The sequence below is a fragment of the Gopherus evgoodei genome, chromosome 1, assembly GCF_007399415.2.
Source record: "Gopherus evgoodei ecotype Sinaloan lineage chromosome 1, rGopEvg1_v1.p, whole genome shotgun sequence".
NCBI classification, from domain to species: Eukaryota; Metazoa; Chordata; order Testudines; family Testudinidae; genus Gopherus; species Gopherus evgoodei.
Window position 1 is genome coordinate 362,118,001 of NC_044322.1, and position 26,516 is coordinate 362,144,516.

General features: G+C 48.9%; 1 protein-coding gene across 4 annotated transcripts; it reads right to left on the reverse strand.

Annotated features, from left to right (window-relative positions):
* Positions 1 to 218: 218 nt before the first annotated feature.
* On the reverse strand, positions 219 to 24,068 carry ASB13 (ankyrin repeat and SOCS box containing 13). Of its 4 annotated transcripts, none has more exons than XM_030577300.1 (7): positions 23,772 to 24,068; positions 21,438 to 21,625; positions 20,750 to 20,900; positions 19,498 to 19,632; positions 17,579 to 17,770; positions 15,173 to 15,310; positions 219 to 834 (listed from the first exon to the last, which is right to left on the reverse strand). In XM_030577300.1, exons 1-6 carry the CDS (start codon positions 23,812 to 23,814, stop codon positions 15,183 to 15,185), a joined length of 837 nt encoding a protein of 278 aa, XP_030433160.1. In that variant the 5' UTR covers positions 23,815 to 24,068; the 3' UTR covers positions 219 to 834; positions 15,173 to 15,182. The 4 variants fall into 4 exon arrangements, with proteins under 4 accessions (XP_030433160.1, XP_030433248.1, XP_030433342.1 ...); XM_030577388.1 differs by lacking the exon at positions 219 to 834 and adding an exon at positions 5,838 to 6,486; XM_030577482.1 differs by lacking the exon at positions 219 to 834 and adding an exon at positions 10,075 to 10,446.
* Between the last annotated feature and the right edge of the window lie 2,448 nt (positions 24,069 to 26,516).

Sequence of the window (26,516 nt, forward strand, 5' to 3'; positions counted from 1 at the left end):
AATTCCCTCACTCCCCAAGCAAAGCACCCACCCCCTCTGTCTCCTATCCCTGACACCCCGATCTCCCCCTACTCCTCATACAGAGCATCCACCCCTCCCCTTCCTATCCCTGACACCTCCAGCTCCCGCTGCCCTGACGCCCCCTGAGCCCCATGCAGAGACAAGAAGAGGAAACAGCTACTTCTTTGCTGTCTCACATGTTTTTTAATAAACCAGAAGCAGCAAAGGTTGCTCTTTCAGGCCCGCCACACCCCGCCCTCCACAAGTTCACAAGGCTGCACTGATCATGGCTTCATCCATACAGTCCGTCACCCTCAGTGTGGCAGCAATGACCGGGGGTGCAGGTCTGAGGAATGCGCTGTTTGGTGCAGAATATGTCATGAGTAGAAAGCTGGGTCTCCAGAGGCATACAGGCTCTGTATCTCAGCCTGGTGTTGGGGTGTTTGGGTATCAATATGGACCGCTGCCCCACCCCTGCAATTCTTCTGCCCCTGCCTCAAAGGACACAGCTATTCTGTGCCACAGGCAGAGAATAGGCAGCATCAAGGTGCACCAATGCCAGAGGGCCCTGCAATGGCGGGGAGTTGATTAAATGAGATACATAAGTGACCCGCAGCCCATATTGCAGAGGAAGGTGACTCCCCCACACCCCGCAAGGTCCCAGCCAATCTGACTCAGGGGATAATTCCTTCCTGACCCTGAATACGATGATCGGTTTGACCAGGAGCACATGAGCAGGATCCATCAGCCAGACATCTGAGAAAGAGAATGCTTGGTACTACTCAGAGCACCGGCCCACCGTGTCCAGTGTCTCCTCTCCAGCCATGGCCATTTCTGTTGGTTCAGAAGAACAATAAAAGCCTGAATACACTATGAGGAGAAAATGTTCTCTTCACAAAAGCCAGACCACATTGTGAGGGGAAAGTTCTCTTCCTGACCTCTACAAGTGTCTAGCTGAAGCCCTGAAGCATGAAATTTTAGAAACATAAGACATAAGGGCAAGCTGTAATGGGCTTAATCTGCAGCAAGGGCAATTTAGGTTAGATATTAGGAAAAATTTCCTAACTATAAGGTAGTTATGCTCTGGAACAAGTTTCCAAGGAAGGTTGTGGAATCTCCATCATTGGGGGATTTTAATAACAGGCTGGACAAGCACCTGTCAGGGGTGGCTAGGTTTATTTGGCTCTGCTGCAGTGCAGGGGGCTGTACTTGATGACATCTCAAGGACCCTTCCAGCCTGACATTACTATGATTCCGAATCAGAAGCCACCCCATGGCTGCTGAGCCCTGAACCATAACACAAGAACTAGAAGTCATCCAATGAAATTAATAGGCAGCAGGTTTAAAACAAACAAAAGGAAGTATTTTTTTCACACAACACACACAGTCAACCTGTGGAACTCATTGCCAGAGGATGTTGTGAAGACCAAGACTATAACAGTGTTCAAAAAAAGAACTAGATAAATTCATGGAGGATAGGTCCATCAATGGCTAGTAACCAGGATGGGCAGGGATGGTGTCCCTCGCCTCTGTTTGCCAGAAGCTGGGAATGGGTGACAGTGGACATCACTTGATGATTACCTGTTCTGTTCATTCCCTCTGGGGCACCTGGCGCTGGCCACTGTTGGAATACAGGATACTGGGCTAGATGGACCTTTGGTCTGACCCACTATGGCCATTCTTACATTCTTTAACCACCATAGGCAAGGCTGTCATACAATCCCACTCACAAATGTATAAAGCTTTTCCTTAAAACTAAGGTGGTTGGCTGGACTGCTTTTCCGATGATGCACCTCAGTTTGCCCACTTGTTGAGGGGAGGCAGTTGCATCACTAGAGTCCTCTGCCACGGTGCATCATGGGAGATGTAGTCCAGCTGGGGTGCCTGGCCCATAAAGGAGATTGGGGACATGAGGAATCCAAATAAGAGCTCCCATAAGGCACCATGGCAGACTAACCAAATTGATATACTTCATTTTTCAGGCATTCGTATTTTTGGATGAAAAAATCGAAAATTTCCGTGAAAAGCAGACAATGTGTGCAAAGAAATGGCTCTTGATGGGAGCAAGATATAGAAGCCAGGATGCCCCTCTTTTAGCAAACGTGATGATCAATTTAGAGAGGGGTTTTTGGCCAAGAGGATCCCCAAGTGCTCCTCAGACTGTACACAGAGCTCACTCACCCACGAGTCAAATGCAGCCAGCTCTGGGGTGGTACCCTGGCAGCTGTGATTTGGAGGGAACAGGCACAAAAGCTGCATGTCGGGCAGGGATTTGGGCAGAGCTGCTGGCGGTTTACATGCAGCTCCCAAGCAGCCACTGGCTCGTCCACCGTACAGGCAGCGCAATGCTCAACTGAACGGGGCAGAGCCCCTCTAGGGCCTGGTGCTCCCTAGAGCGAGGCAGCAGCAGCCTCACCTGCCTCTGTGGTGCAATGGGGGAGCTCCATAGCTCCATAAGGGGGGGAAATGGGGGTGGAAGGGAGGCTGTTCCGGAAGGGTGTGGGCCAGGAGTAAGTGGGGGCAGGATTGTAGAGTAGGGGCCAGAGCCTGCCCGTAAGGGGAGGATGCCTTAGGAACTAGGAGACGAGGGTCCTGAGGGGAGAGAGAGAGGAGAAAGAGCTGCAGATGGCTGGCGAAAGGGACCAGCCAGCCCAGGCTGAATTTTCCTCCTGATCCCTCAACACACACGCCTGTGCATGCAGACACTCACAGACGCACATGCATATGCATGCACACACATGTACACACATACACATTCACTCATGCACACACACACCCATGCACACACTCACATGCACATGCATTCTCACTCATATACACACACCCATGCACACACTCATATACATGCGCACACACGTGCATGCACACTCATACCCATGCACACACTTACATACACACATATGCACACATACATACACATGCACACTCATGCACACATGCATATACATGCACACACACGTGCTACACACATGCATGTACACACATACACGTGCACACACGCACACACAGGCTTTTCTGCTAAGAGTTAAAACGGCCGAGCCCAAGCCCCTCCGATCTAGTGTTTCAGTAGCCGTGGCTGGGTCTGTCTCAGTGTTGCCAGAGGAGTGGGCTTGGCACTAAGCGGGCAGGCAGCTGTACAATGCGGCAGCACTTAGGAGAGCAGTCCAGGAACCGTTCCAGCTCTCCCCCATCATAACCTCACACCATAGGCTGCAGACTGTCTCTTTGTTCCTATAATAAAGCACCCGCCAGGGCCTCGGAAACGGGACACCGGGGCCTTGGAGAACCACACGTTTTTTCCACTCTGATGTCTAGAAGGCCTGGCAGCAGCTCTTAAAAACCATCTTTCCAGATGTTTATTTAATACAACAAGGTCTAACCTCAGGATCCTATTCAACCATCCCGCCTCATACTGAGAAAAACTGACTCTCATGCATCGACCTCAACGGGACTCACGTGCAGGAAGCCCTACTCACTGGGAGCAGAGGTTGCTCCTAGAGAACTGAGTCCAAACTTCCCCAAAGTTCTTGGGAGTGTTTGGATCCAGAAGTTTAGTTTAGATCCCGCTCTATCACAGCAAGGTACATTTAAAGCGACATGTCTAGCCAGCTGGGACTAGCTTTGCTATATAGTTTCCTCCGGCAGCTTGCCCAGACGAACGTAAGTATCTCCACGCACGCATTGCCTGAGCGTGCGGATCATGAATTCACTTCTTGCTTTTCTACTGAAAAACACATCACACTTTCTTCTTCGGCACTGACATCAGAGGATGTTTTATTACATACATAGCTGGAAAACGTGAAAGGTTTCCTTCAGCAGAGATTGCTCAGCCTGGAGCTAGCAAAGTTTGTCCAGGTGGCCCTTTTTCTTCTTTTTTATTTATTTGATTGAAACAAATCAGGCGCAAAACACAAACAGTTAAAAGCATCCATGGAAGTGTTACTGATTTTAACCCACCGAGGGAAAGGCCTGGTACACACAGGTGCAGTGGTGAGCTTGAGCTGGTTCGCAGGAACCGGTTGGTAAATTTAGCAGGCCTTTTAGAACCGGTTGTTCCAGGACAACCAGTTCTATAAGGGTTTTATGTAACAAAAGCTCCAGCCCAAGCTCACTTCCCCCTCCTCTCCTGAATTCTCCACCCCCTTCTCCTCCCCGTCCCCTGCTTCCCGCAAATCAGATGTTCGCGGGAAGCCTGAACAAGCTGCAGGCAGGCAGGTAAGCTGGGGCACGGGGGGCTGGGGAGGTGAGGCTGGCTCAGCAGCTCCCCCTAGCACAGCTCCTGGTCCCGGACAGCGGCTCCCTCCAGCCTGGCACCCCCCAGCCGAGCACCCCCAGCCCCAGCCCAGTCCTGGACCCAGCTGAGTGCCCCTGGCTCCGGCCCCGTGGCTCCCTCCAGCCCGGCTCCTGGTCCTGGCCAAGCACCCCTAGCCCTGTTCTGTCCCGGCCCCCGCCGAGCGCCCCCAGCTTTGACCCCGCAGCTCCGGCCTGGCCCCCGTGGCGCCAGGGCTGGTGATGGTCCTGGCCGAGCAGCTCCAGGCAGCGTGGCAAGAGTGCAGGGAGCAGGGAGGGGGTGTTGGAAGAGGGCAGGGGAGTTAGAGGGGTCATGTGGGGGAGGGATGGGGGGGTGGTCAGAGGGCAGGAAACAGGGGGATTGAATGGGGGCAAGGGTCCTAGGTGGGCAGTCAGGAAGAAGCAGGGGTTGGATGGGGTGGCAGAGGGCAGTCAGGGGCAGGGATTCCAGGGGCGGTCAGGGGACAGGGAGAAGGGGTGGTTGATGGGGCAGGGGTCCCAAGGGGCAATCAGGAATGAGAGGAGGGGTTGGATGGGGCAGCAGGGGGTAGTCAGGGGTCAGGGAAGGGGGGTGGATGGGGCAGGGGTCCCCAGGGGGCATCAAAGAACGTGGGGGTTGGATGGGGCAGGAGTCCCGGGGGTGTGGCCACGACCCCTTCGTGGGAGGAGGAGAAGGGAACCTGTTGATAATATTTTGGCAGCTCATCACTGCCCAAGCGCCTCACCCTCATCTTGGCTAGATACCATCAGTCTCCATTCTCCAGCTTTCGTGACTTTGCATGATAATACCTAGCTCTTAGACAGTGCTTTTCTCCATAGATCTCAAAGCACTTTACAAAGTAAATCAGTGCCACTGCAGTAACAAGGCATCATAACATCCTTCCTCAGCTGGGGAAACTGAGGCACGGCGCAGTGAAATAACCAGCCCTCGCTCACCCAGCAAGCCAGTGGCAAAGGTGAAGATTTCCTCTCCTACAGGATACAGTGCCAGAGTTGTAGCAACATGTTTCAGACGCAATGGCCACTCTATGTACATCATGCTATTAATGAGCTCCCCAAACAGAAGGGAAACTTTGGACAAGTTGGAAGACTGCTATGGAATACTGCACAAACTGCTCTCCTGTGAACAGCCAGGACATTTCAGGAGCATGCATCACCGCTATAAAGCAGGTCCCGGCAGCTCATATCAGACGTATAACCCAGCCCAGTCAGGGTTCAGCTACATCTCTTTTACTGGAAGACTGGCTTATGGGATAAAGCAGCAAATGTCAGGATACACTCAGAAAGAAAAGCTTTGCCAGCTGGATTGAGTTAACGGTGAGCGCCGGAAAAATAAAAGCTCCTTGAGCCAAGGGGACAATCCACAGGACAGACGAAGCCCTGGAACCAATTAGCCGAGGCTTTGGAAATGGCTGCTGAGTTGGTCTGGAGAACCAGCTTTGCTTAATGTGGGCTGATTCTGTCTGATTATCACTCGGTGACATGGGGCAGTGAGCGACGGGAGATTCCCCATTGACCAAGGCAACAAAATAATATCGCAGAGCCTGAGACTTGCCACACACGATTTACTGAACCCAGGCTGGGGGTTACACAGAAACCCACTGCCAGAGAGACCATGGCCATCGGCAAACTGCTGGGCTGGAATTAAAACCCCCCTGTCCCAAATCCCACCAAGGAGGTGCTGCCACAGACCCAGCAAACACTCATTGCTTCTGTGCCTGGCAGGGGCCTACATGAGGCCCAGACCAGGGGCACAGGAAATTTGGGAAGGGGAGTGGGAATCTTTTGGACAGGCTGGCGGGAGGAGGGGCAGCAAGGGGAGTCTTGGCAGCGTTCCTGCCCTGTACAGCATAGGAGCTTTCAGACCATCTGGAGGGGCCGGGGGCGAGGTGAAAGGCGACGGGGGGAAAGGAGAGGCCGGGGAAAGAAAGCAGCGCTGCAGAGCCGAGCAATCTCTGCCAGAGGAAAGGCGGTGTTGTAGTGGGAGCATTATGCTGCCTTGGTTCCCGCAGAGGGTTAAGAACATAAGGGCATGCACATGTCTGGTCATGCCTCAGCACACGTCTGATCCAAACCTGGCACTGGCTGGGAATCATCTTCGCCCAGTAGCTCTGGGTGTGGGGCAGACTCGTTATTGGAGCCTGGTCTGATGGGGAGGTTGGGTGTAAGCTCCAGAACCAGCCATTGAAGAGGCACCTGACAGACAGGACAGGTCATGTGATTCCCCTGGGAGCATTTGCCACAAATCCCGATGGGAGAGTTGAGCCTACATCCCAGCCTGTTGGCAGAGACACAAACTCCACCGATAGGGGTGGGGATGGGGGAGGTGTCCCACTCTGTTTCAAGACAATTCAGGCTATAGCGAAAGCCTCACATAAGAGGCTGCAAGCTCAATTCTGCAACATGACGAGCACCCCTGATCCCCAGAAAACCGAAACCCTGAGAGGCTCAGCATCCTAGAGGGCTGGGAGGCAGGAAGGGCAGCCTAGTGGGTAGGTCACTAGACTGGGGCTTGGGTTTGATTCCTGCCTCAGCCACTCTGTGACCTTGGGCAAGTCACATGGGCCCTGTGCCTCAAAGGTACCCAGGCACCTGGCTCCCATTGACACTGAGGGAGGAGCTGTAATTGCCTTTGAGGAGCCTTAATCTCATTGTGCTTCAACTCCCCAGCTAAAATGGAGAGAACACTTCTGGGGGGTGGGTTGCAAGAACTGAATCCATTCATGCTTTTTTTCTTTTACTGGAGATATACACCTATCTCATAGAGCTGGAAGGGACCCTGCACGGTCATTGAGTCCAGCCTCCTGCCTTCACTAGCAGGACCAAGTACTGATTTTGCCCCAGATCCCTAAGTGACCCCCTCAAGGATTGAGCTCATAACCCTGAGCTATCCCTCCCACCTGAAAGGAAGGAGACTCGACCTCTGAATCTCATTGCTAGTTGTATTAAGACATTGAAAGCTCAGGTGGAAGAGGAGGTGTCAAATGCAAACAAGAATAATTGATACCTTAGAATTCAGGTAAATGTGTACAAGCAGCCTCAACCAGCAAGTCCCCTTGCAGGCTTTGGGTGGTCATTGGATCCTAAAATCTGCCCTTGTCTAGCAGTGCAAGACAATGATGGGGGAACCTTTCTGAGGGAGGGGCGGTTGCTCGTGGAAGCATGATGGGGGATGGTGGGTGGGGGAAACCGAGGGAAGAGACTTTGAGATGCTGAGGGCTACCGGGGCAGCCCGCGAGAGGGGAAGGTTCCATTCTTCACTGGGTTCCCCCCCGCTGTACGTGTCATGTGCTTTTCCAAAGCTCGCTGCAAGCACCAGCAACATTCCCATCAATTTCACCCAGCTTTGATTGGGCCCTGGCTTGTCTCTGTCAATACACACCTCCCACCTCGCTGTGTTCCAGCAGGGAACCATACTCCTCTGCAGCACGGCGATTTGCTTGGTTTGGTGCAACAGGCCAATCCCTCGTGCTTCCTGTGTCTCTAAGAGCAAAGTACACTCCAATCACATTCTCCCTGTCCTCCAGCAGCCACCCGGTCCTGCAGTGGCTAGCACTGCGGTGTCCCTTCAGGGCAGAAATACATCCTTGGTTTATTTAAGGGGCGGTCCTATTTACTACAGCAGAGACCTGAAGAAGAGCTGTGTATAGCTCGAATGCGTCTCTCTCTCACCCACAGAAGTTGGTTCAATAGAAGATAATGTTTTCACCTCTCTTAGCCAGAAGGCCGAGAAGCACCCCACACATGCCTTGATTCTTATCAATAGAGAAGGAACATGCAAACCACACTTCCCTGGTCATGAGTCTCTTCCCTCAGTTCCCTCACACACACACCATCCCACATCATGCTCCCACAAGCAACCCCCCCTCCCTCAGAAAGGTTCCTCCATCTTTGTCTTACACTGCTAGACAAGGGCAGATTTTAGGATCCAATGACCACCCAAAGCCTGCAAGGGGACTTGCTGGTTGAGGCTGCTTCTACACAGCAACCTGAATTCTAAGGTGTCAATTATTCTTGTTTGCATTTGACACCTCCTCTCCCACCCAAGCTTTCAATGTCTTAATACAACTAGCAATAAGATTCAGGGGTCGAGTCTCCTTCCATGTAAGCCCCAAGACTGGAAAAATAACAGCACTGTGCTACAAACAGTTAATTCCTCAGTCCTGCAAGGTTTTTACAGGCACAAAATCCAGGCAACACCTTGTTTTCATTGGACCAACTTGACATAGTTAGAGTGAAGCTGCTGTGATCAAATGCCTTCACTGCAAGCCAATGCTAACACACTCTGCTAGCAGCAGCCAGCAACACAATCGGGAGGATTTTCGAGAGGTACTAACTGTAACAGAGAGACAGAGCTGAGCCACATCTGGAGCTGGACTTTCCCTAAGCACAAGCAGTGTTTGGATTGGAGGGGTTTTCTTCAGGCCTCTCCCTGTAAAGGCGGCTCTGCAAGGCAATGTGGGGTGGAGCAGGGAGTGGGGCACGGAAGTGGGGAGGAGGAGTGGAAAGCTGAGCCGCATTTGCAGATTCATCTCTTCCTTCCCTGGCACGGGTTGAAAGGGACGTAGAGAGCAAGAGCTGGTTTAGGGGGAGTTGATTTTATTTGCAGTGGAGGTGCGCTTTGATTGCACATTCCTAATCATGAACAAAAGCAAAGGAAGTTAAATGATCAAACCCTGCATGAAAACAAAGCTATGGGTCAAGCATCAGGGGGTAGCCATGTTAGTCTGTATCCACAAAAACAACAAGGAGTCCGGTGGCACCTCAAAGACTAAGAGATTTATTTGGGCATAAGCTTTCGTGGGTAAAAAACCCACTTCTTCAGATCTGAAGTGAGGTGTTTTATCCATGAAAACTTATGCCAAAATAAATCCATTGGTTTTTAAGGTGCCACCGGACTCCTTGTTGTTTTTAAAGCTACGGGTGAAACCTAAACAGACCCAGCCAAGAAGACTTGGAGAAGACTTAATAGTGGACATTTAGCTTGCATCTTCTGCCCCAAAGCTCTTTACAGATCAGGAGTCACTTCACTCATTGTTGAAATGGCAGAAGATTTGGGTTTTGTGCCTGGCTCTGCCACTAGGCTGCTGGGTGATTTCGGGCAAGTCCCTTCAGCCCTCTGTGCCTCAGTTCTCCCATCTGTAAAAATGGGATAACGCTGAAGCACTTTGAGATCTACAGCTGAAAAGCCCTATATAAAGAGCTAGGTACTATTATTGCAGGCTGCCATGACATGCAGCCAGCCAGGCCGGGTATCAGGCAATGAGCAAGAGCTCCCAAGGTCAGGATGACCAGCTCAGACACCTGTCAGGCAGTCTCTGTTTTGTTCTTTATGCCTGGTGCTGTCATTGCTTGGGCAGCTGATAAGGACACTCTCGCTAGCAGATAGTTAGCGAAGGGACCGGACTGTTACTGACGATGGAGTTCTGAGTCCACCTCACTTCCCCTTCTTTTGGGGCCATCTTGAGCTGGGGGAATAGACAGACATCTTCTGCAGCTTCTTGTTTACCTGGGATTGGTTCAATTAGTTTGCCCTACTGTCACTTGCTAACTGGAGGTAGATTCATAGATTCCAAGGCCAGAAGGAACCATTGTTATGATCATCTCTAGCCTGACCTCTGCATAACCCAGGCCAGAAAATCTCATCTAGCGATTCCTGAGTACAAGCCCCTTCCTCCTCAGGTCAATGCTATTTCAAACAGCTAGGTCATCAATGGTTATCACCCTGAGCCCATCTCCAAGAGTGCCTGACTCAGCACCATTACAAACAGGTCAACAACTACACATTGTCTCCCAGTTTACTGGTTCTCAAAGCACTTCCAGGCAGTTCAGGGAGCTGCTTTGCATCACAGTGGTGCAGCATGCATGGCTGGAGCAAGCAGGTCCAGCCTTCCCCTCAGAAGCGTTTTTTGTGCATGCCTGGGTATCCCTGCCAGATCTCCTTTGGAGTCCTGTGCCTAGCTGGGTTTCTGCAAAGGAGCTTAGGTCTATTGATAAGTCTTTATTGGGTCCTTTTTTGGCGGACACTCAACCATGATCAAATGGGATGAGAGAGGCCGAGGACAAGTTCCCAGAAGGGCAGGGAGAGGAAATGAACAGGGCAGATAAAATAGAAGAGAGACATAACCAAGCAGTGGCACCCACACTGGAGGCGACCTGCAAAGGGGAAAATAAAGATGACATGAAAGGGATTTGTTTGTTTCGGCTTGATTTTTTTATATTGGAAATTCTGATCCTGTCAGAGCTGGAAGACGCTCTGGTGACTGGAAGACTAGTGAAATGGGACAAGAGAGTGAAAATTGAGTTGCCGAGATGCGGAGGGATTTTGAGCCAGACAGATGAAAACAGTTTGGTTTTCATTTAGTGTTCTGGACACCAGTCTGTCATAAACAGATAGCTAAGGGTTAATGTCTCTTTCACCTGAAGCACCTGACCAGAGGACCAATCAGAAAACCGGATTTTTTCAACTTTGGGTAGAGGGAATTTTGTGTCCGAAGTCTTTGTTTTCTGGCTGCCTGCTGTCTCTGAGCTTTGGAGAAGTAGTTTCTGTTTTCTAATCTTCTGTTTCTAAGTGTAAGGACAAAGAGATCAGATAGTAAGTTATATGGTTTCTTTTCTTTGGTATTTGCATGAATATAAGTGCTGGAGTGCTTTGATTTGTATTCTTTTTGAATAAGGCTGTTTATTCAATATTCTTTTAAGCAATCGACCCTGTGTTGTGTCACCTTAATACAGAGAGAACATTTGTATGTATTTTTCTTTCTTTTTTTTATAAAGCTTTCTTTTAAGACCTGTTGGAGTTTTTCTTTACTTCAGGGAAATTGAGTCTGTACTCACCAGGGAATTGGTGGGAGGAAGAAATCAGGGGAAATCTGTGTGCGTTGGATTTGCTAGCCTGATTTTGCATTCCCTCTGGGGAATAGGAAAGTCCTTTTTGTTTCCAGGACTGGAAACGGAGAGGGGGAGTCACTCTGTTTGGATTCACAGAGCTTGTGTCTGTGTATCTCTCCAGGAGCACCTGGAAGGGGGGGGGGAGGGAAAAAGGATTATTTCCCTTTGTTGTGAGACTCAAGGGATTTGGGTCTTGGGGTCCCCAGGGAAGGGTTTTCAGGGGGACCAGAGTGCCCCAAAACACTCTAATTTTTTGGGTGGTGGCAGCAAGTACCAGGTCCAAGCTGGTAACTAAGCTTGGAGGTATTCATGCTAACCCCCATATTTTGGACGCTAAGGTCCAGATCTGGGATTAAAGTTATAACACAGTCAAACTCCAATGACTAATTCACATTTTGGATACAGGAGGCTTTTGTTAAAGATTCAACACCCTCGTCCCTCCAGTGAAGGCAAAAGAGCCCACAATACACATCTCTAAGACCTCCCAAAGTTTCTCCAGCAAAACTTGGCAAACTTGATATTTCCAATGTAAAAATCCAAGCAGAATTTTATATACCAGAAAACCCCTTCAGGCTCTCTCTATATACCATGCAGCAGAAAAAAATAAGTGGGGGCATGAACCCAAAGCTTAAAAAAATCATTTGCAGGTCACCTTTAAATTGAAAATATTTTCATCTCATCCCCTTAACACTGCCCTAATGCTATTTCCCCCCATGTAGCATAGCACGACGGTTGCAACAGAGAAAGTATAAGATAAAAGTCGATGGCCTGCGGCGGGGGGGGAAGCTATATGATTTTAAGTGGCAGTCCACCATGTGACGGTGTTTGAGAACCACTGATCTAGGTTTAGGCCATGTTAGACACCCTTAGAGGGTTCCACAAGCCCAGTACCATTAAGAGGACGGGTTTTAGTCTCATCTCAATGTGCTAAGACTTACCACTTACGCGTCAAGGAGACCAGAGCCCCAGTACCCACTAAAGTGCCTTCAGGACAATGAAATCTCACATGTTTAAGAGAGACTAAGACTTTTGCTCTGCTTCTAATCTGACCTCACCCAGAAGGACTCAATATCAAAAGGACACTGTGACAGTTTTTCAAGGACAGAGGAATTCAACATTGACAATATGCAGCTCTATGGCAGGGGACCAGACCCCGTGGCTGTGCCACTGCAAGCATCTAAAGGAGCAGCTGAAACAAGAGGCAACCTTAGAGTGAAAAAATCTGAAAACCCATTCAGAGCGCATCGGTGCATCCGTGTCTCTGCATAGGCGCCAACTCCATGGGTGCTCCGGGGCTGGAGCACCCACGGGAAAAAAATAGTGGGTGTTCATCACCCACTGGCAGCCAGCTCCTCCTCCTTTCCCCTCAGCAGCTCCTGCCCACACTGATCAACTCCTCCCCCTGCACCTCCTGCCCGCTGGTGATCAGCTGTTTGGCGGCATGCAGGAGGCATTGGGGGGAGCAGAGGTGGAGAAGGGGGGAACAGGTTGGGAAGAGGCAGGGTGAGGTTGGCAACTTGGGGGAAGGGTTGGAGTGGGGGCAGGAGTCAAGCACCCCCAGGACCTCTCAAAGTCGGCGCCTCTGGTCACTGGTGCACGAATGGATTTGTTATCACACTGTACACTGGTCGTGCAAAGTGCTCCTCGGAGGATAAAATCTGGCCTGTAGACGGGGTGCCCAAATATTGCCCAGCACGCTGCTGCACTGGTCAGCACCTGCCAGAATCAGTGGGCTGCAACTGCTTTTACATCAAATTGAGATGGCTGCAGCTGCCACCAGACTGATTGCTCAGATCAAGATGGAGCACCGCATGCTGAGATTGGTTGTTCTCTCAGTAGGCCGCACCTCCAAAATCATGAGGGCTGATCCAGTGAAGTCACTGGAAAGACACTCAGGGATTTTGATGGGCTTTGGATGAGGCCTGCAGAGGTTGAATTGCATGACCTGGGGATCCTGCTGACAGCCCCTGGCCTAAAAGAGTAATTTGTGTCTAATTAGGGCACTCAGATAATTATCCCTTTCTACTTTTGTGATTAGCCATTACCCCTTCAGGAACACAAGGCATTGTAGGGTAGACACCAATGGGGGTAGCGGTCTGGCAGGATCTCTAGTGTAAAAAGATTACTCATAGGGCTGTCCATTAACCACAGTTAACTCACACGATTAACTCCAAAAAAACGAATCGCAATTTAAAAAATTAATCGTGATTAATCGCACTGTTAAACAATAGAATACCAGTTGAAATTTATTAAATATTTTTGATGTTTTTCTACATTTTCAAATACATTGATTTCTATTACAACACAGAATACAAAATGTACGGGGCTCACTTTATATTTATTTTTTATTACAAATATTTGCATATAAAAAAGAAATTGTATTTTTCAATTCACCTCATACAAGTACTATCATGAAAGTGTAATTTACAAGTGTAGAATTTTTTTGGTTACATAACTGCTCTCAAAAACAAAACAATGTAAAACTTTAGAGCCTAACAAGTCCACTCAGTCCTACTTCTTGTTCAGCCAATTGCTAAGAGAAACAAGTTTGTTTACATTTACGGGAGATAAGACTTCCCTCTTCTTATTTACAGTGTCACCAGAAAGTGAGAACAGGCATTTGCGTGGCACTTTTGTAGCCGGCATTGCAAGGTATTTACGTGCTAGATATGCTAAACATTCGTATGCCCCTTCATGCTTCAGCCACCATTCCAGAGGACAAGCTTCCATGCTGATGACACTTGTTAAAAAAAATAATGCATTAATTAAATTTGTGACTGAACTCCTTGGTGGAGAATTGTATATCTCCTGCCCTGTTTTACCTGCAATCTGCCATATATTTCATGTTACAGCAGTCTCGGATGATGACCCACCACATGTTCGTTTTAAGAACACTTTCCCAGTAGATTTGACAAAACGCAAAGAAGGTACCAATGTGAGATTTCTAAAAATAGCTATAGCACTTGACCTAAGGTTTAAGAATCTGAAGTACAGTCCAAAATCTGAGTGGGATGAGGCGCGGAGAATGCTTTCAGAAGTCTTAAAAGAGCAACACTCCAATGCAGAACCTATAAAACCCAAACCACCAAAAAAGAAAATCAACCTTCTGCTGGTGGCATTTGACTCAGATGACGAAAATGAACATGGGTCGGCTCGCTCTGCTTTGGATTGTTATCGAGCAGAATCCGTCATCAGCATGGACTGGAATGGTGGTTGAAGCATGAAGGGACAAATGAATCTTTAGCGTATCTGGCACATAAATATCTTGCAACGCCAGCTCTAACAGTGCCATGCGAACACCTGTTCTCACTTTCAGGTGATATTGTAAATAAGAAGAGGGCAGCATTATATCTTGCAAACTGTAACCAAATTTGTTTGTCTGAGCGATTGGCTGAAGTTGGACTGAGTGGATTTGTAGGCTCTAAAGTTTGACGTTTTATTTTTTAATGCAGATTTTTTTGTATATAATTCCACATTTATAAGTTCGACTTCCATGATAAAGAGATTGCACTATAATACCTGTATGAGATGAATTGAAAAATACTATTTCTTTTGTTTTTACAGTGCAAATATTTGTAATGAAAAATAAATATTAGGTGAGCACTGTACACTTTGTATTCCGTGTTGTAATTGAAATCAATATATTTGAAAAGGTAGAAAGCATCCAAAAATATTTAAATAAATAGTATTCTATTACTGTTTAGCAGCGTGATTTAAAAAATTGTGATTAATTGCAATTAATGTTTGTAATTAATCGCTTGACAGCCCTAATTACTAGCTACATGCCTGGATCTACACAAGATCTAAATTATTGTCTTTGTCAAAACTCTCAGTCACATGATGGGATGGGGTGGGGATGCGCTGCCGCAGAAATGGTATTTACATCAATTAAATTAAAGGGACTTCTTATGGCGGGGGGGAGGGAGGGAGAGAGAAAGAAAGAGACAAGATACTTCATCTTGTGGGGTCTGAGATCGTCCTGCAATGTCACCTTCTTTCGGTCAGTTGTATGAGAGGTATTTCATTAATGGCAGAGGAATATTTAACTTGGCAATTTTCGCCAGCCCTTGCTGGCCGGTGGCTTTCCGCAGGCTAACTCTGCAGAGCTGCGACAAGCTCAGGGGCGTTTCTGAAACAACAAAAAAAAGAAAAGATCATCAGCATCACTGTGCCAGCTTGGCAGAAGGCTCTTAATTCTGCCAAGCGCAGAACTCTTCGCAAACTGACAGAGGCATAGGTGCCGATTCTGTGGGTTCTCTGGGGCTGAGCACCCATGGAAAAGAAAATAGCAGGTGCTCAGCACCCACCAGCCACAGCTGTTCGGTAGTGCTGCCGTTCAGCTGATAGGGGCAGCTCAGGGTGGAGTTTGGGGGACAGTGGAGACCAGTGAGCAGCGGGTGGGAGGGAGCTGTGGGGAAGGGGGTGGGAAGAGGTGGAGTGAGGGTGGAGCCTTGGGTGAGGGGGCGGAGTGAGGGCGGGGCCTGGGAGAGGGGGCGGAGTGAAGGCGGGGCCTCAAGGCACAGCACCCGCAGGGAAAAGTAAAAGTTGTCGCCTATGGATGGAGGCCAAACTTAGTCCAGGGGTCAGCCGGCACAGCAACCATCAAAGTCACGAGGCTGTTTCCGCTTATGCCGGGCCACAACAGGATCCGCAAAGTTCACAGGAGTCCAGGCGGGCATTGCATGGCAAGGAAAAGCGGTGGTAACGGCAATTTCAAATCTCACTCACCACCACGCCCACACTCCCAGCCAGCAGTTCCTGCTCACTGCACCCACAAACAATGCAACATCATTCCCTAATGCACCCTTCCAGGATCATTCAGCATGCGGGTACTAGACCAGTGGCTCTTCTCTTTGTTGACTGCATGACACCAGTGCATGGGGCTGGCTCTCAGAGGCACAGTTCAGCTGGGAGAAGTGGGAGAAACCTTTACCTGTTCTTTGAGACTGGATTCCAAGGAAAGAACCTTGAGGTGCTCTCTCCCTAGCAGGCCATGCACTTCTTTGTAATCTTGTGGGAAGGTTAGGGATGGGCAAAATGCCGATTCCCTCTTCTCACAAGCGAGAGACAGAATAATATCAATGAGAGAAAGGCTAATCTGTTCCCTTTAAAGGTGGGCATGGGAGAGTTGCACTTGGAGAGAGAATTCAAACAAAAAATCAGATGCTGGATTTTAAATAAATCACAATGTTTCCATTTAGGTCTCTTCTGCTTTTTTATGTTAGAGGAAGTGCCTCCCAGGCCCCAATCTAGGTGCATTTCAGATTGAAACAAACACACATGCTTCCTCTTCTTCCGCCCTTTGTGATGCACACTCTTACACTCTTTAACCGATTCTCCTGGGAAGCTCGATGTGGGACAGCACTGGGTTCCCATGCAGAGACTCAGTGTTTGAGATGGGTCACCCGACTCCTGGTCCAGAGGGGTCACGGGATCGACACGTGACGGCCACAGCAATGAAGAGGTGTGAGCTGCCCCGCTCAGTGTGAGCTGCGCATCAAAGGAATCATTGGGTTCACAGGCCAGAGGAAGAGCTAAGCAAAGCTCAAAAGCTTCTCCCTTCCACCAACAGAAGTTGGTCCAATAAAAGAGATCACCTCACCCACCTTGTCTCCCAACTAGCGGAAAGACTGCTACACAGGAGAGCAAAAAAAACGACAACATAAGAATGGTCATACTGGGTCAGAGCAAAGGTCCATCTAGTTCAGTATCCTGTCCTCTGACAGTGGCCAGTGCCAGGTGCCCCAGAGAGAATGACCAGAACAGGTGATCATCAAGTGATCCATTCCCTTTCGCCTATTCCCAGCTTCTGACACACAGAGGCAAGGGGCACCATCCCTGCGCATCCTGACTAATAGCCATTGATGGGCCTATCCTCCATGAACTTATCTGGGTCTTTTTTTAACCCTGTTATAGTCTTGGTCTTCACAACATCCTCTGGCAAAGAGTTCCACAGGTTGACTGTGCGCTGTGTGAAGAAATACTTCTTTTGCTTGTTTTAAGCCTCCTGCCTATTAATTTCATTTGATGACCCCTAATTCTTGGGTTATGAGAAGGAGTAAATAACATTTCCTTATTTACTTTCTCCACACCAGTCATGATTTTATAGACCTCAGTCATATCCCCCCTTAGTCGTCTCTTTTCCAAGCTGAAAAGTCCCAGTCTTATTAATCTCTCCTCATATGGAAACTGTTCCGTAACCCCAATCATTTTTGTTGCCCTTTTCTGAACCTCTTCCAGTTCCAGGAGGAACAAGCAGATTATAAGATGGGGAGAAAATGGCAGCCACAAGATGCACAGATTTTCAGACCGGAAAGGACCATGATGATGACCCAGACTGCTGAAAAGGAAATGAGTTCTAGCATGGCTGTGGGAGATGGGACCAAACCCCACTTACTTTCATAGTACTCCAAGCACTTAGCAGTCTGGCTGCTCCTACACGTATAGTCGGATGGTTTCTTCCCTCGGTTGTCCCGGGCATAAATGTTTCCTCCAAATTCAACCAGCATCTCTACCAGATCCGTATTTTTCACCTTGGCTGCATGGTGAAGGGCTGTCTCGTGAAGTTTAGCTGCATTCACATTTGCCCCTGGGAGCATAAACAAAATGAGTTTATGAGGGCCCCATATAGCCGCCTTTACTAAGGTTAAGTCATCTCTTACCTAAGAAAATTACCACTCAGTTGCTGGGAAGCCTCTAAATGAAATTCCACCAATCAGCTGAAAGACCGAGGGACTGTCTACACTGTAGACACTGTAGCGCTGAAGCTACATTGGCATAACCCTGCAGTGTAGACACACCCCTATGACGACAGAAGGGATTTTTCCATCGCTATAGGAATTCCATCTCCCCAAGTGATGGTAGGTCTGTCAACCTCGCTGGGTCTACGCTGGGGGTTAGGTCAGATAGCTAAGGGACTCAGGGACATGGATTTTTCACGCCCCTGGGCACTGCAGCTATTTTGACCTATGTTTTAAGCATAGAATGGGCTTGAGCCAGTAGTCAGAGCTAGCACGTCATGTATTTTTGCAGGTCTATGTTTTCCTTACGGAGAAATTTTTAGCTGATATAGCTATGAAAATAAGCTTCTGAATGTAACCTATGCAGTGCTGCTTTATTGAATCTACACAGTCTGAAACAAGTTAGTAACTGCCCAGTTCTTCTCAATGGGTTGTTCACTCTGAAACTGATGTCAACATTGTTAGCTATTTAAGTGCTGCTCGTTTTAACAGAAACATCTCGTTATGCTGGGATTTTGAGATCAAGATGCCCTTCAGTATCCATCAAGCATTTACCAAATCTTGTTCGTTCTCATTTCTGCTAAGAAAGTGTGACTAGATAAACTCAAACCAGAGGATGTCCTCACTCCCCCACCTCTTCCTATTACCCTTTCCATTGAACAGACATGACTTCCTGACAAGGATGGACCCAAGACACAAAGTCCGAATCCATATCCCAATATCAACAAAGTTCGGAGGTGTTTGGCTCTGGTGATTTGGTTCAGAACTAGCTCTGGGTTCCTACGGCCGGGGAACCTGGATGTGAAATTTGGAGCATACAATGTTACTTGAATATCCCCTGGCTGAATCCATCTCTGGTGTAACTACAGTCAAATCACACAAGGGACCTAATGTCAAACCCCAATGTTTCTCTTTCCAGCTCTCCTCTATCTCCAACCTTACCAAAAAAGAAAAATCTACCAATATTGATCCAACATTATTATTAAGAGTGCGTTGAAACATTATTCTAGGAGGCTGTAACGGTTTGGTTATAAACAAAATAGGAACAGCTAACTGCCACTGAACTAAACAGGAGAGCTTAGGACACGGATATTAATTTGCCTATGCTGCAAGCCTTCCGAAAATGGCTAACTAGGTGCATTGCTTTGCCCAGAAGAAAAGCCCTTGTGTATATATTTATTCTTTTCTGGCAGACACTCTGAGGACAGAAATATCCATAATCATGTCCATTTCAATGGCTCTGTGAATTAATAAATAAATAATAATTGGAGATACACCTATCTCCTAGAACTGGAAGGGACCTTGGAAAGTCATTAAGTCTGGCCCCTTGCTTTCAATAGCAGGACTAAGTACTGATTTTTGCCCCAAATCCCTAAGTGGCCCCCTCAAGGATTGAGCTCACAACCCTGGGTTTAGCAGGCCAATGTGTAAACCACTGAACTATCCCTCCCTCTGTCCCAATAAACTTCTAAAAGCTTCTCTTCTGAGCCCAAGAACAGATACAAGAGGTGAGCATTGCACAAACACCGCCGCTAGGTACAGCGTACCCTGAAACCAACACCTCTGGGTGCCGTACCAGCATTGAGCAGTAACTTCACACAATCTAGATGCTCCCGGGCACAGGCTACGTGCAGAGGGGTTCCGAAGTGGCAATCGTGGGCCTCCAGGTTCGCCCCGACGTCGATCAGGAGCCGCACGCACTCCGGACTCCCTTTGAAAAGAGAACTGAGCAGTGAGAAACATCCTGGCTTTGAGGGGAACTTTCTCGTGCTTTGTATCAGCTTGGCCTAAGAGTCAGTGTATGTTGCAGAAGCTACCTTGAATCCAGCTAGCACAGTACAACAGCACTGAAGACACCCTAGTGTAGGCACCAGAGCTGGATTGTGACCCAAGTATGTGCCCAGGGTCTGCACCAGCTTGTACTACCTGGGCTGACGGGCAGTGGAAGCGGAAGTCCATAGTCCATTGAGCAGTACATAGCAGGAGGTGGAAGCCCCGTTGCTTGAGTCCTTTGAAGCTAGACTGGACTAAACTTTGGCAGAATATGCTCCAAGGGGGATGGAATGAGTCATGTGACCAGGTTGAACCTTCATAAGAGTGCTCATGCCAAGGATTTCAAAAATTAGGAGCCTAACATTATCTATTTAAGCACCTGCCAGGCTTTCAAAAGTGCTAAGCACCTGACAGCTCCCACTGACCTCACAGTGGGAGACAACCCCTGCCTCTAACATCAGATAATCTAATAAGACAGGCAAAGGATGGGTGAAGGAAGGGTTGTCACACCCAATGTACAGAGGAGGGAAGTGAGGCACAGAGGAAATAAGAGACATGGCCAAGGTCACATGGGGAGTCTATGCCAGCTCTGGGAAGCGGTCGCTGGTCTTGAGTTCCAGTCCAGTACCTTCACCAGAAGATCAACCTTCCCTTGACTCACATCTGATTTTGATGGGAGTGTCAGAAACGGAGAGGCCATGGGGTGGGCCCAACATAGGGACTCCTGGGCTACATTAACAAATAATGGAAGTTGTTGTCCTACCTAACCAGGATTTTCTATTGTGTCCATCACATAGTGTCCAACTGCCTTACACCTACAATTTCTGTATTTGCCCAGTCCTGCAGAGTTTTTCATTCTGACTTCAGCGGGATCTCTGCTGACACAATGGGCCTTAACACCACACAACTAATCTTAACAAAAAGAGATGACAGGAGATACTTTCCAGCTGTTACAGTCTGATGAACAACAGAATCTTACGGTTATTTCAGGCCCTTTGCAGCTGCCATGGGCGTGAGTGCACGATGAATATACCCATAGGATCTCGAGGGCTCACCATTCATGCAGGCTTCATGGAGAGGGGACGCTGTGTAGAGCGGAGGATTCACCTTCGCTCCATGGGACAGGAGCACTTTCACACATTCAATACTGCCTGAAGCACAAGCGTCACAGAGCGGAGTGCTGCCATCTATGTTCCTGGCATCCACCTAGAAGGCAGATAGTATTGACTCAGGGGCAGCTGTATGCCAGTGCTCTCTTACCTAGGTCTTTAACACACACTCCCGAACCCCGCAGAAGGCAGGAAGCAGCCCGTGGATATTGTCACCAACCTAGCCTGAGTATAGTCCCGTCACTCTAAGGTTAACCAGGTCTTTTGTTCCCAGAACAGAGCTAAGGGAAGCATTAAAGGGAACGTAGCAATAAAATACAAAACCTGCCAGAGAATCTACTCCAGTTGCTTTCCCTGATGCTCCCTAAGCTGCTCAGTGATCGCTTTGGATAGCATGGCTGAAGCGAACTGACCCTGAAGGACAAGACTCTCCTGTGACTCTATAAGTGTTTCACGTTCCACCGATTTCAGCAAAGGCTTGGCCCATAGCAAGGACAGCACAGCTAAAATTCTTCCCCTTCAGCGGACATAATGTCACTTATTTAATTGGATTTGTAGCAATATCCACTTCCCCATTAGAAAGGTAATCAAGAGCAAGAGGCTGGGGGGAGGGGACACTCGAATTTATACAAACCTGGGCCCCGGCCGCAAGCAAGAGTTTCACACACTGCGTCTGACCTCGCAGGCTCGCCTCATGCAAGGGGGTGATAGAGTCGTAGGTGACCAGGTTTACGCAGGCACCATTCGCTATCAGCTGCTGCAGCTGCAGGATCTCTCCCCTCCTGGCCGCTTCATGAACAGGTGTCCTATCAGCCCAGAAGCCTAGGGAAGAAAGGAGAGAATGTGAATGCTAGGCTGTGGGCCAGAGACAGCTCACTTTACTGGGAGAGGCATGAGCATAAGCTAGGGCTTGAATAGGAAACTAAGAGTTTGGGGTTCTAGTCCCACCTCTGCTAATGACTTAGTGTGCAGCCCTGGGTAAATCACTTTCACTTTTGTGTGCTACGGGGACCCCGTGTATAAAAGCTGGAATACTGGGGGGTTTCATTGCACGGGATTTCATTACTATTTGTCAAATATGTTGCAATCCTTGTGTGAATGTGCTCTCTGTCTACACAGTATTACTGTTATTTAAACGGTGGCTGTATGAAACAAAGGCAGCACTGTCTCTGTGTAAGTATATTTTGCTTACAGAGTTAGTGATGAACGCAGGACAGACCTGGGCTCTTTCAATCTAGATGTGATGCCTTTTAACAGGACGCGTTCTGCCTCCATGCAAACAGGGACGACACCCCCCAAATCCTTGCAAAACAAGCCAGTGGCATTCATTTGAATTTTGTCTTCCATCAGCTGCTGCTGTGTTTTCATGCAAGTCTTGCTCATTTCCAAGCATCGTCACATATGGCCCCTCCACAGATTACTGCTGCAAAGGGCAGAAATAACCTGCATGGAGCTGTGTGCATAAAGGCCATTACCAGGGCACCAAGAAGAACAACAGACAGGCCATTCTATTGGCCCCATGCAGGAATGCCCTTCCACACAGCCCCTGAGAAGCAACCGCTCCATGGTGCTAGGGGTGGACAGGCAGGTGGAAGAGATTTAAGGTGAGGTAAGTGGCAAGCCTGCCTCGCAGGAGGTTCTAATGAGTGTTTATCAGGCTGCTCCAACCTTTTCAGGGACATGGGCCGCAAATGCAGTTGCACGGCACCTCTGCAGGCCACAAAACGGCACCCACCGCACAGCCTGACCTTACACAGCCTGTACACGTGAGGTTGTGCCGCACAGATGTTGTCTGGTCTGCATGTTGCCCATGAAGATGCCCACGTCACGGAAAAGGCTGGAGCCCCCTGTAAAAGTGTCCAGCTGTAGCTGCTTCTGGATTGAAGTGCCTCTGCTAAATACAAAGCTGCAGAGTCATGAACATTGCAGCAAAAAGCAGCAATATGATGCATTTGCACCTTGTGTGCATTCTTGCCCCAATCCTTGGTTCTTCTTTTCTGTTATTAAGGGTTAGTCTTTTCATGGCACACTTATACGCTGTAGTCTTTTGGGACCTTCATTTCCTCACCCCCACTTGGAGCAAAGATATTTTGTGTTTAATGGCATTAATCCTGATTTGCATCACTGTGAGTGAGAGGGGAATCTGGCCCAGAAGATTTTTGCTAATGAGCAGCCCTCCCATGTTAGCAGCAGGACTGGAGGTGAAAAAGAGGGGGGCTGAGCCATTCAGGAGGCAAAGAAGAAAAGCAAGCTGCCTGTGTTTAAAGGCGATTCTTCTTGTGGCACAGATCAGACTGTTCAGCTCCTGGGAAACCAATCCTGCACACTGTAGCCTTACGTGCACTATACTACACGGCAGCGTTGACACTCCGAATGGTGCAGTGCAAGGTGCTCTAAGCATCTAGCTCCGGCAGCAACCAACCTGCCTACACACCCGAGTCCCTGCAGATTGCTGCACCTGTCCTACGACCCCCACCACCGCATCCCAGAGCAGGTGCATGCCATCTGCAGTGTGGGATATGCAGCAGCATCCGGGCGCACGATGTCCTTTATTCTGCTCCAAATAGCCCTGCCCTGCAGGAGGTCGTGTCATGGGGGCAGGAGCTCTCTCCCCTACCCCCACATCTACGTAGGGCTCTACACATTCCTCCCTCGGCACCTCGGCCCTCTCTAGGGAGCAGGGCCCCTGGCCCCCAATGGCTCCTCTCCCTCCTTCCCCAGGGAGCAGGGCCTCCCCAAATCACTCCCCCCTTCCTCCCCAGAAGCAGGCCCCCCACTCCTGGCTAGCAGGGACCACCCCTACTGGAAACAGGCGCTCCCCCCACCCATTGCTCCCCCCATTCTCCTGGGAAACAAGCCCCCTTCCCCCAAATCACCCCTTTCCCCTCCACTGGGAGCAGAGCCCTTCCTCCCGCCCCACCCCCCAAAAATCACCCCCCCACACACACAGGGAGCAGGACTCACTCACCGATCTCCCCCAGCCTGGAGCCGCTGACCAGCCACCCTTCCATGGCCCGCGGCTGGCCCTGCCCCGAACTACAAGTCCCAGCAGCCCCTGCTCACTGAGCGGGGGGACTGATCTCCACCCCGCTCGGGGACCCGAACCCCGACCGCCGCGGGTGCGGTTCCTGCGTTGGGGTGGGCATCGCTGACCCCTCTGACCAGCCTGCCTGCGTCAGAGCCGAGGAAGGGGCCAAAGGGCCGCAGCAAAGGCCTCTGGGACTTGTAGTTTTATGTTGCTGCCCACAGCAGGCGGATTGCGGCCAGGCGCTTTGCACGGGGTGCGGTGTTGTTATGGCTGAGGCCAGCTGGCCACACTGGCCCCGGGCCGAGCTGCCAACCTCACTACGGCTTTTTTCGGAGTAATGCACCATGCAGTGGCGGCAGGGCGTAGATCCCTGCTAGGAACCAGTCCAAAACTCACCGAGCCCTGCCTGCAGCACAGAGCCGGAAGCCAGGACTCCTGGGTTCTTTGTAATTATTGTCCTGATCAGGATTAGGGTGACAGCTGGAAGCCCCAGCTGCAGTCAGGGTCCCAGCATGGAAGGTGCTGCAGGCCCAGAGTTAGAGACAGCCCCAGGGCCTAATATCCACTGAAACCAATGGGAGTTATGTGCCTAAATACCTTTGAAGATCTCCCTGTTTGATATTCAGTTTGCACTGGCATGAATGTCTTCTCTAAGTGGCTGGCAGTGGCAAATCAGGCCCATGCTTGGTTGGTGTCTCTATGGGGATATGGTTAAGGCAGTCTGGTGCCCTGTTTGAGACGTACAACCTGGACTCTGCCCTTCCTGGGTAGCTAATGTTTGGAGGATAGTCTTGTAATCTCTAACTTTCTCACTAGGTAATATGCACTCAAATCACTGCCACCTTAACAAACTTCCTTTTCAGATGTAACAGCCACTGGACTTAGCTGGTATTAATCCCTGCCATGTGACAATGTTCTTAATTAACCTTTTCTCATTCAGATCTGGGACTGGGTCTGAGCTCGGGAAAGAAAGAGTCTAGTACCAGCGTTTTTTGTGTCACCCTTGTATTACAATCCATCCCCACCCCTTAACACTCTTCCTCTTCCCTGACTTATCCGTACCCCTAAATCACTGGAAAATTCAAGCCAGGAGTAAGGGAGTTAGAACATCAAGTTAAAGACACAAAGAAAGAAATTGGCTAAAGTAGTTCAGTCTCTGAAGTTAGTTGTTCTGTTGGGGGAAAGGGGCTAGTGCAGAGTTTTTCCACATGGCTGCACTACCATATTTTCGCAAACTTTGTCCTAGCTCTTCCCCCATCCCCTCCTTACTTCACCTCGCCTTACCTTTTGTGCATTTATTCCCTTGATTTGTGTGTTATGTCTGAATTCAGACTGCAAGCTCTCAGAGTCAGGGTGCACCTGTTTCCCCCTTCCATCCAGAGCAAGATAAAAGATGAAACTTTCCCCCAAGGGCCCTAGAAAAAAGAGGAGCCTTTCAGAAAGAAATGTAAAACCTATTATTGTTTCATCCTACCTTTCCCCCAATGACCACTCAAAACAAAACATCTCCTCCCTTTGGGGAATGGGCAAAGAGAAACAGGGATCGTGTGCGTGTTGCACCGTTTGCAAGGTGTTCTGCTTGCTGTGGTGATGATGGCAGGATACAAACACGGAGTGGACAGACAGTGGAGTAGAGTTGGCTGGGAAAGAAAGGACTAAATACTGAGTTTTTGGAAAGATTTTCATCCTGAGTCAGGATGAGAAGCCAAAACCTCAATATTTTTCACAGAATTGAAGTCCTGCAATCTTTTGTTTTGGAAACCCCCAAACATTCCCAAAAGCAGGAATATTGCAATGTTTCCAAAATGAAACATACGTCTCAGGGTCGCTGAGGCTGCCACAGAGGCGCCAGGGAGCCTGATAGCTCCAGCAGCCTGGCACCTTGCCAGGTGGCCCTGGAAGTCCTGACCACTCAGCAGCCTTTCTGGCAGGCCACCAAGAGATGGGGGAACTGCAGAGCTGGGAACCATTTTCCAATGGACAAATCTGAATTTTCCACCAAAATGGCAATTCTCCCGTGAAAAAATTTTGACTTTGCAGAAAGTGAATTTTTCTGTCAGGCAATCATTCTAATGGAAAATTCCCCACCCACTCTACTATGGACTGTGGCCACTCTCACATACTTTACCATGTATATGAAAAGAGCATCAACGCCGTCTCTACTTGTTTCTCTGACGCCCCTGTTTCGCTCTTGCCAGCTCAGAATGAATAGATTCTAATAGCTTCAGTGCTTCAAGGATCTGTGTAGGGTAATGCTGCACAGCACGTTTGGGATTTTTGCTTTATGCCCATGTGTATGATTGTCTGATATGGATTTGATGGCAGGATGCTACCCACTGAAACGCTGTGTTATTTAAAATAGATATATATTTGGAGGATGCAAATAGCTGACACAACTATTTTTAAAAAATGAAATTAGGAAGTCAGAGTAACACAGAGAGATGAACACTGTCGGACTGAGTCTGATCAGGTCAGTAACAGTTACAAGCAGATGTTTAGTGACTTTAAAATTTGTATCCCTAATATGTAGGCTTGGAAGGATTAGATTTTTACTGGAAAATGTCGGTAAACATTGATTTCACCGTACACGCATGGACCAACAAAAATATTTCTGTCCATAAATAATCAAAATTTACAAACAGGCAAAGTAAGAAGAATGATGCTTGAGAACTTAGAGTTTGATTT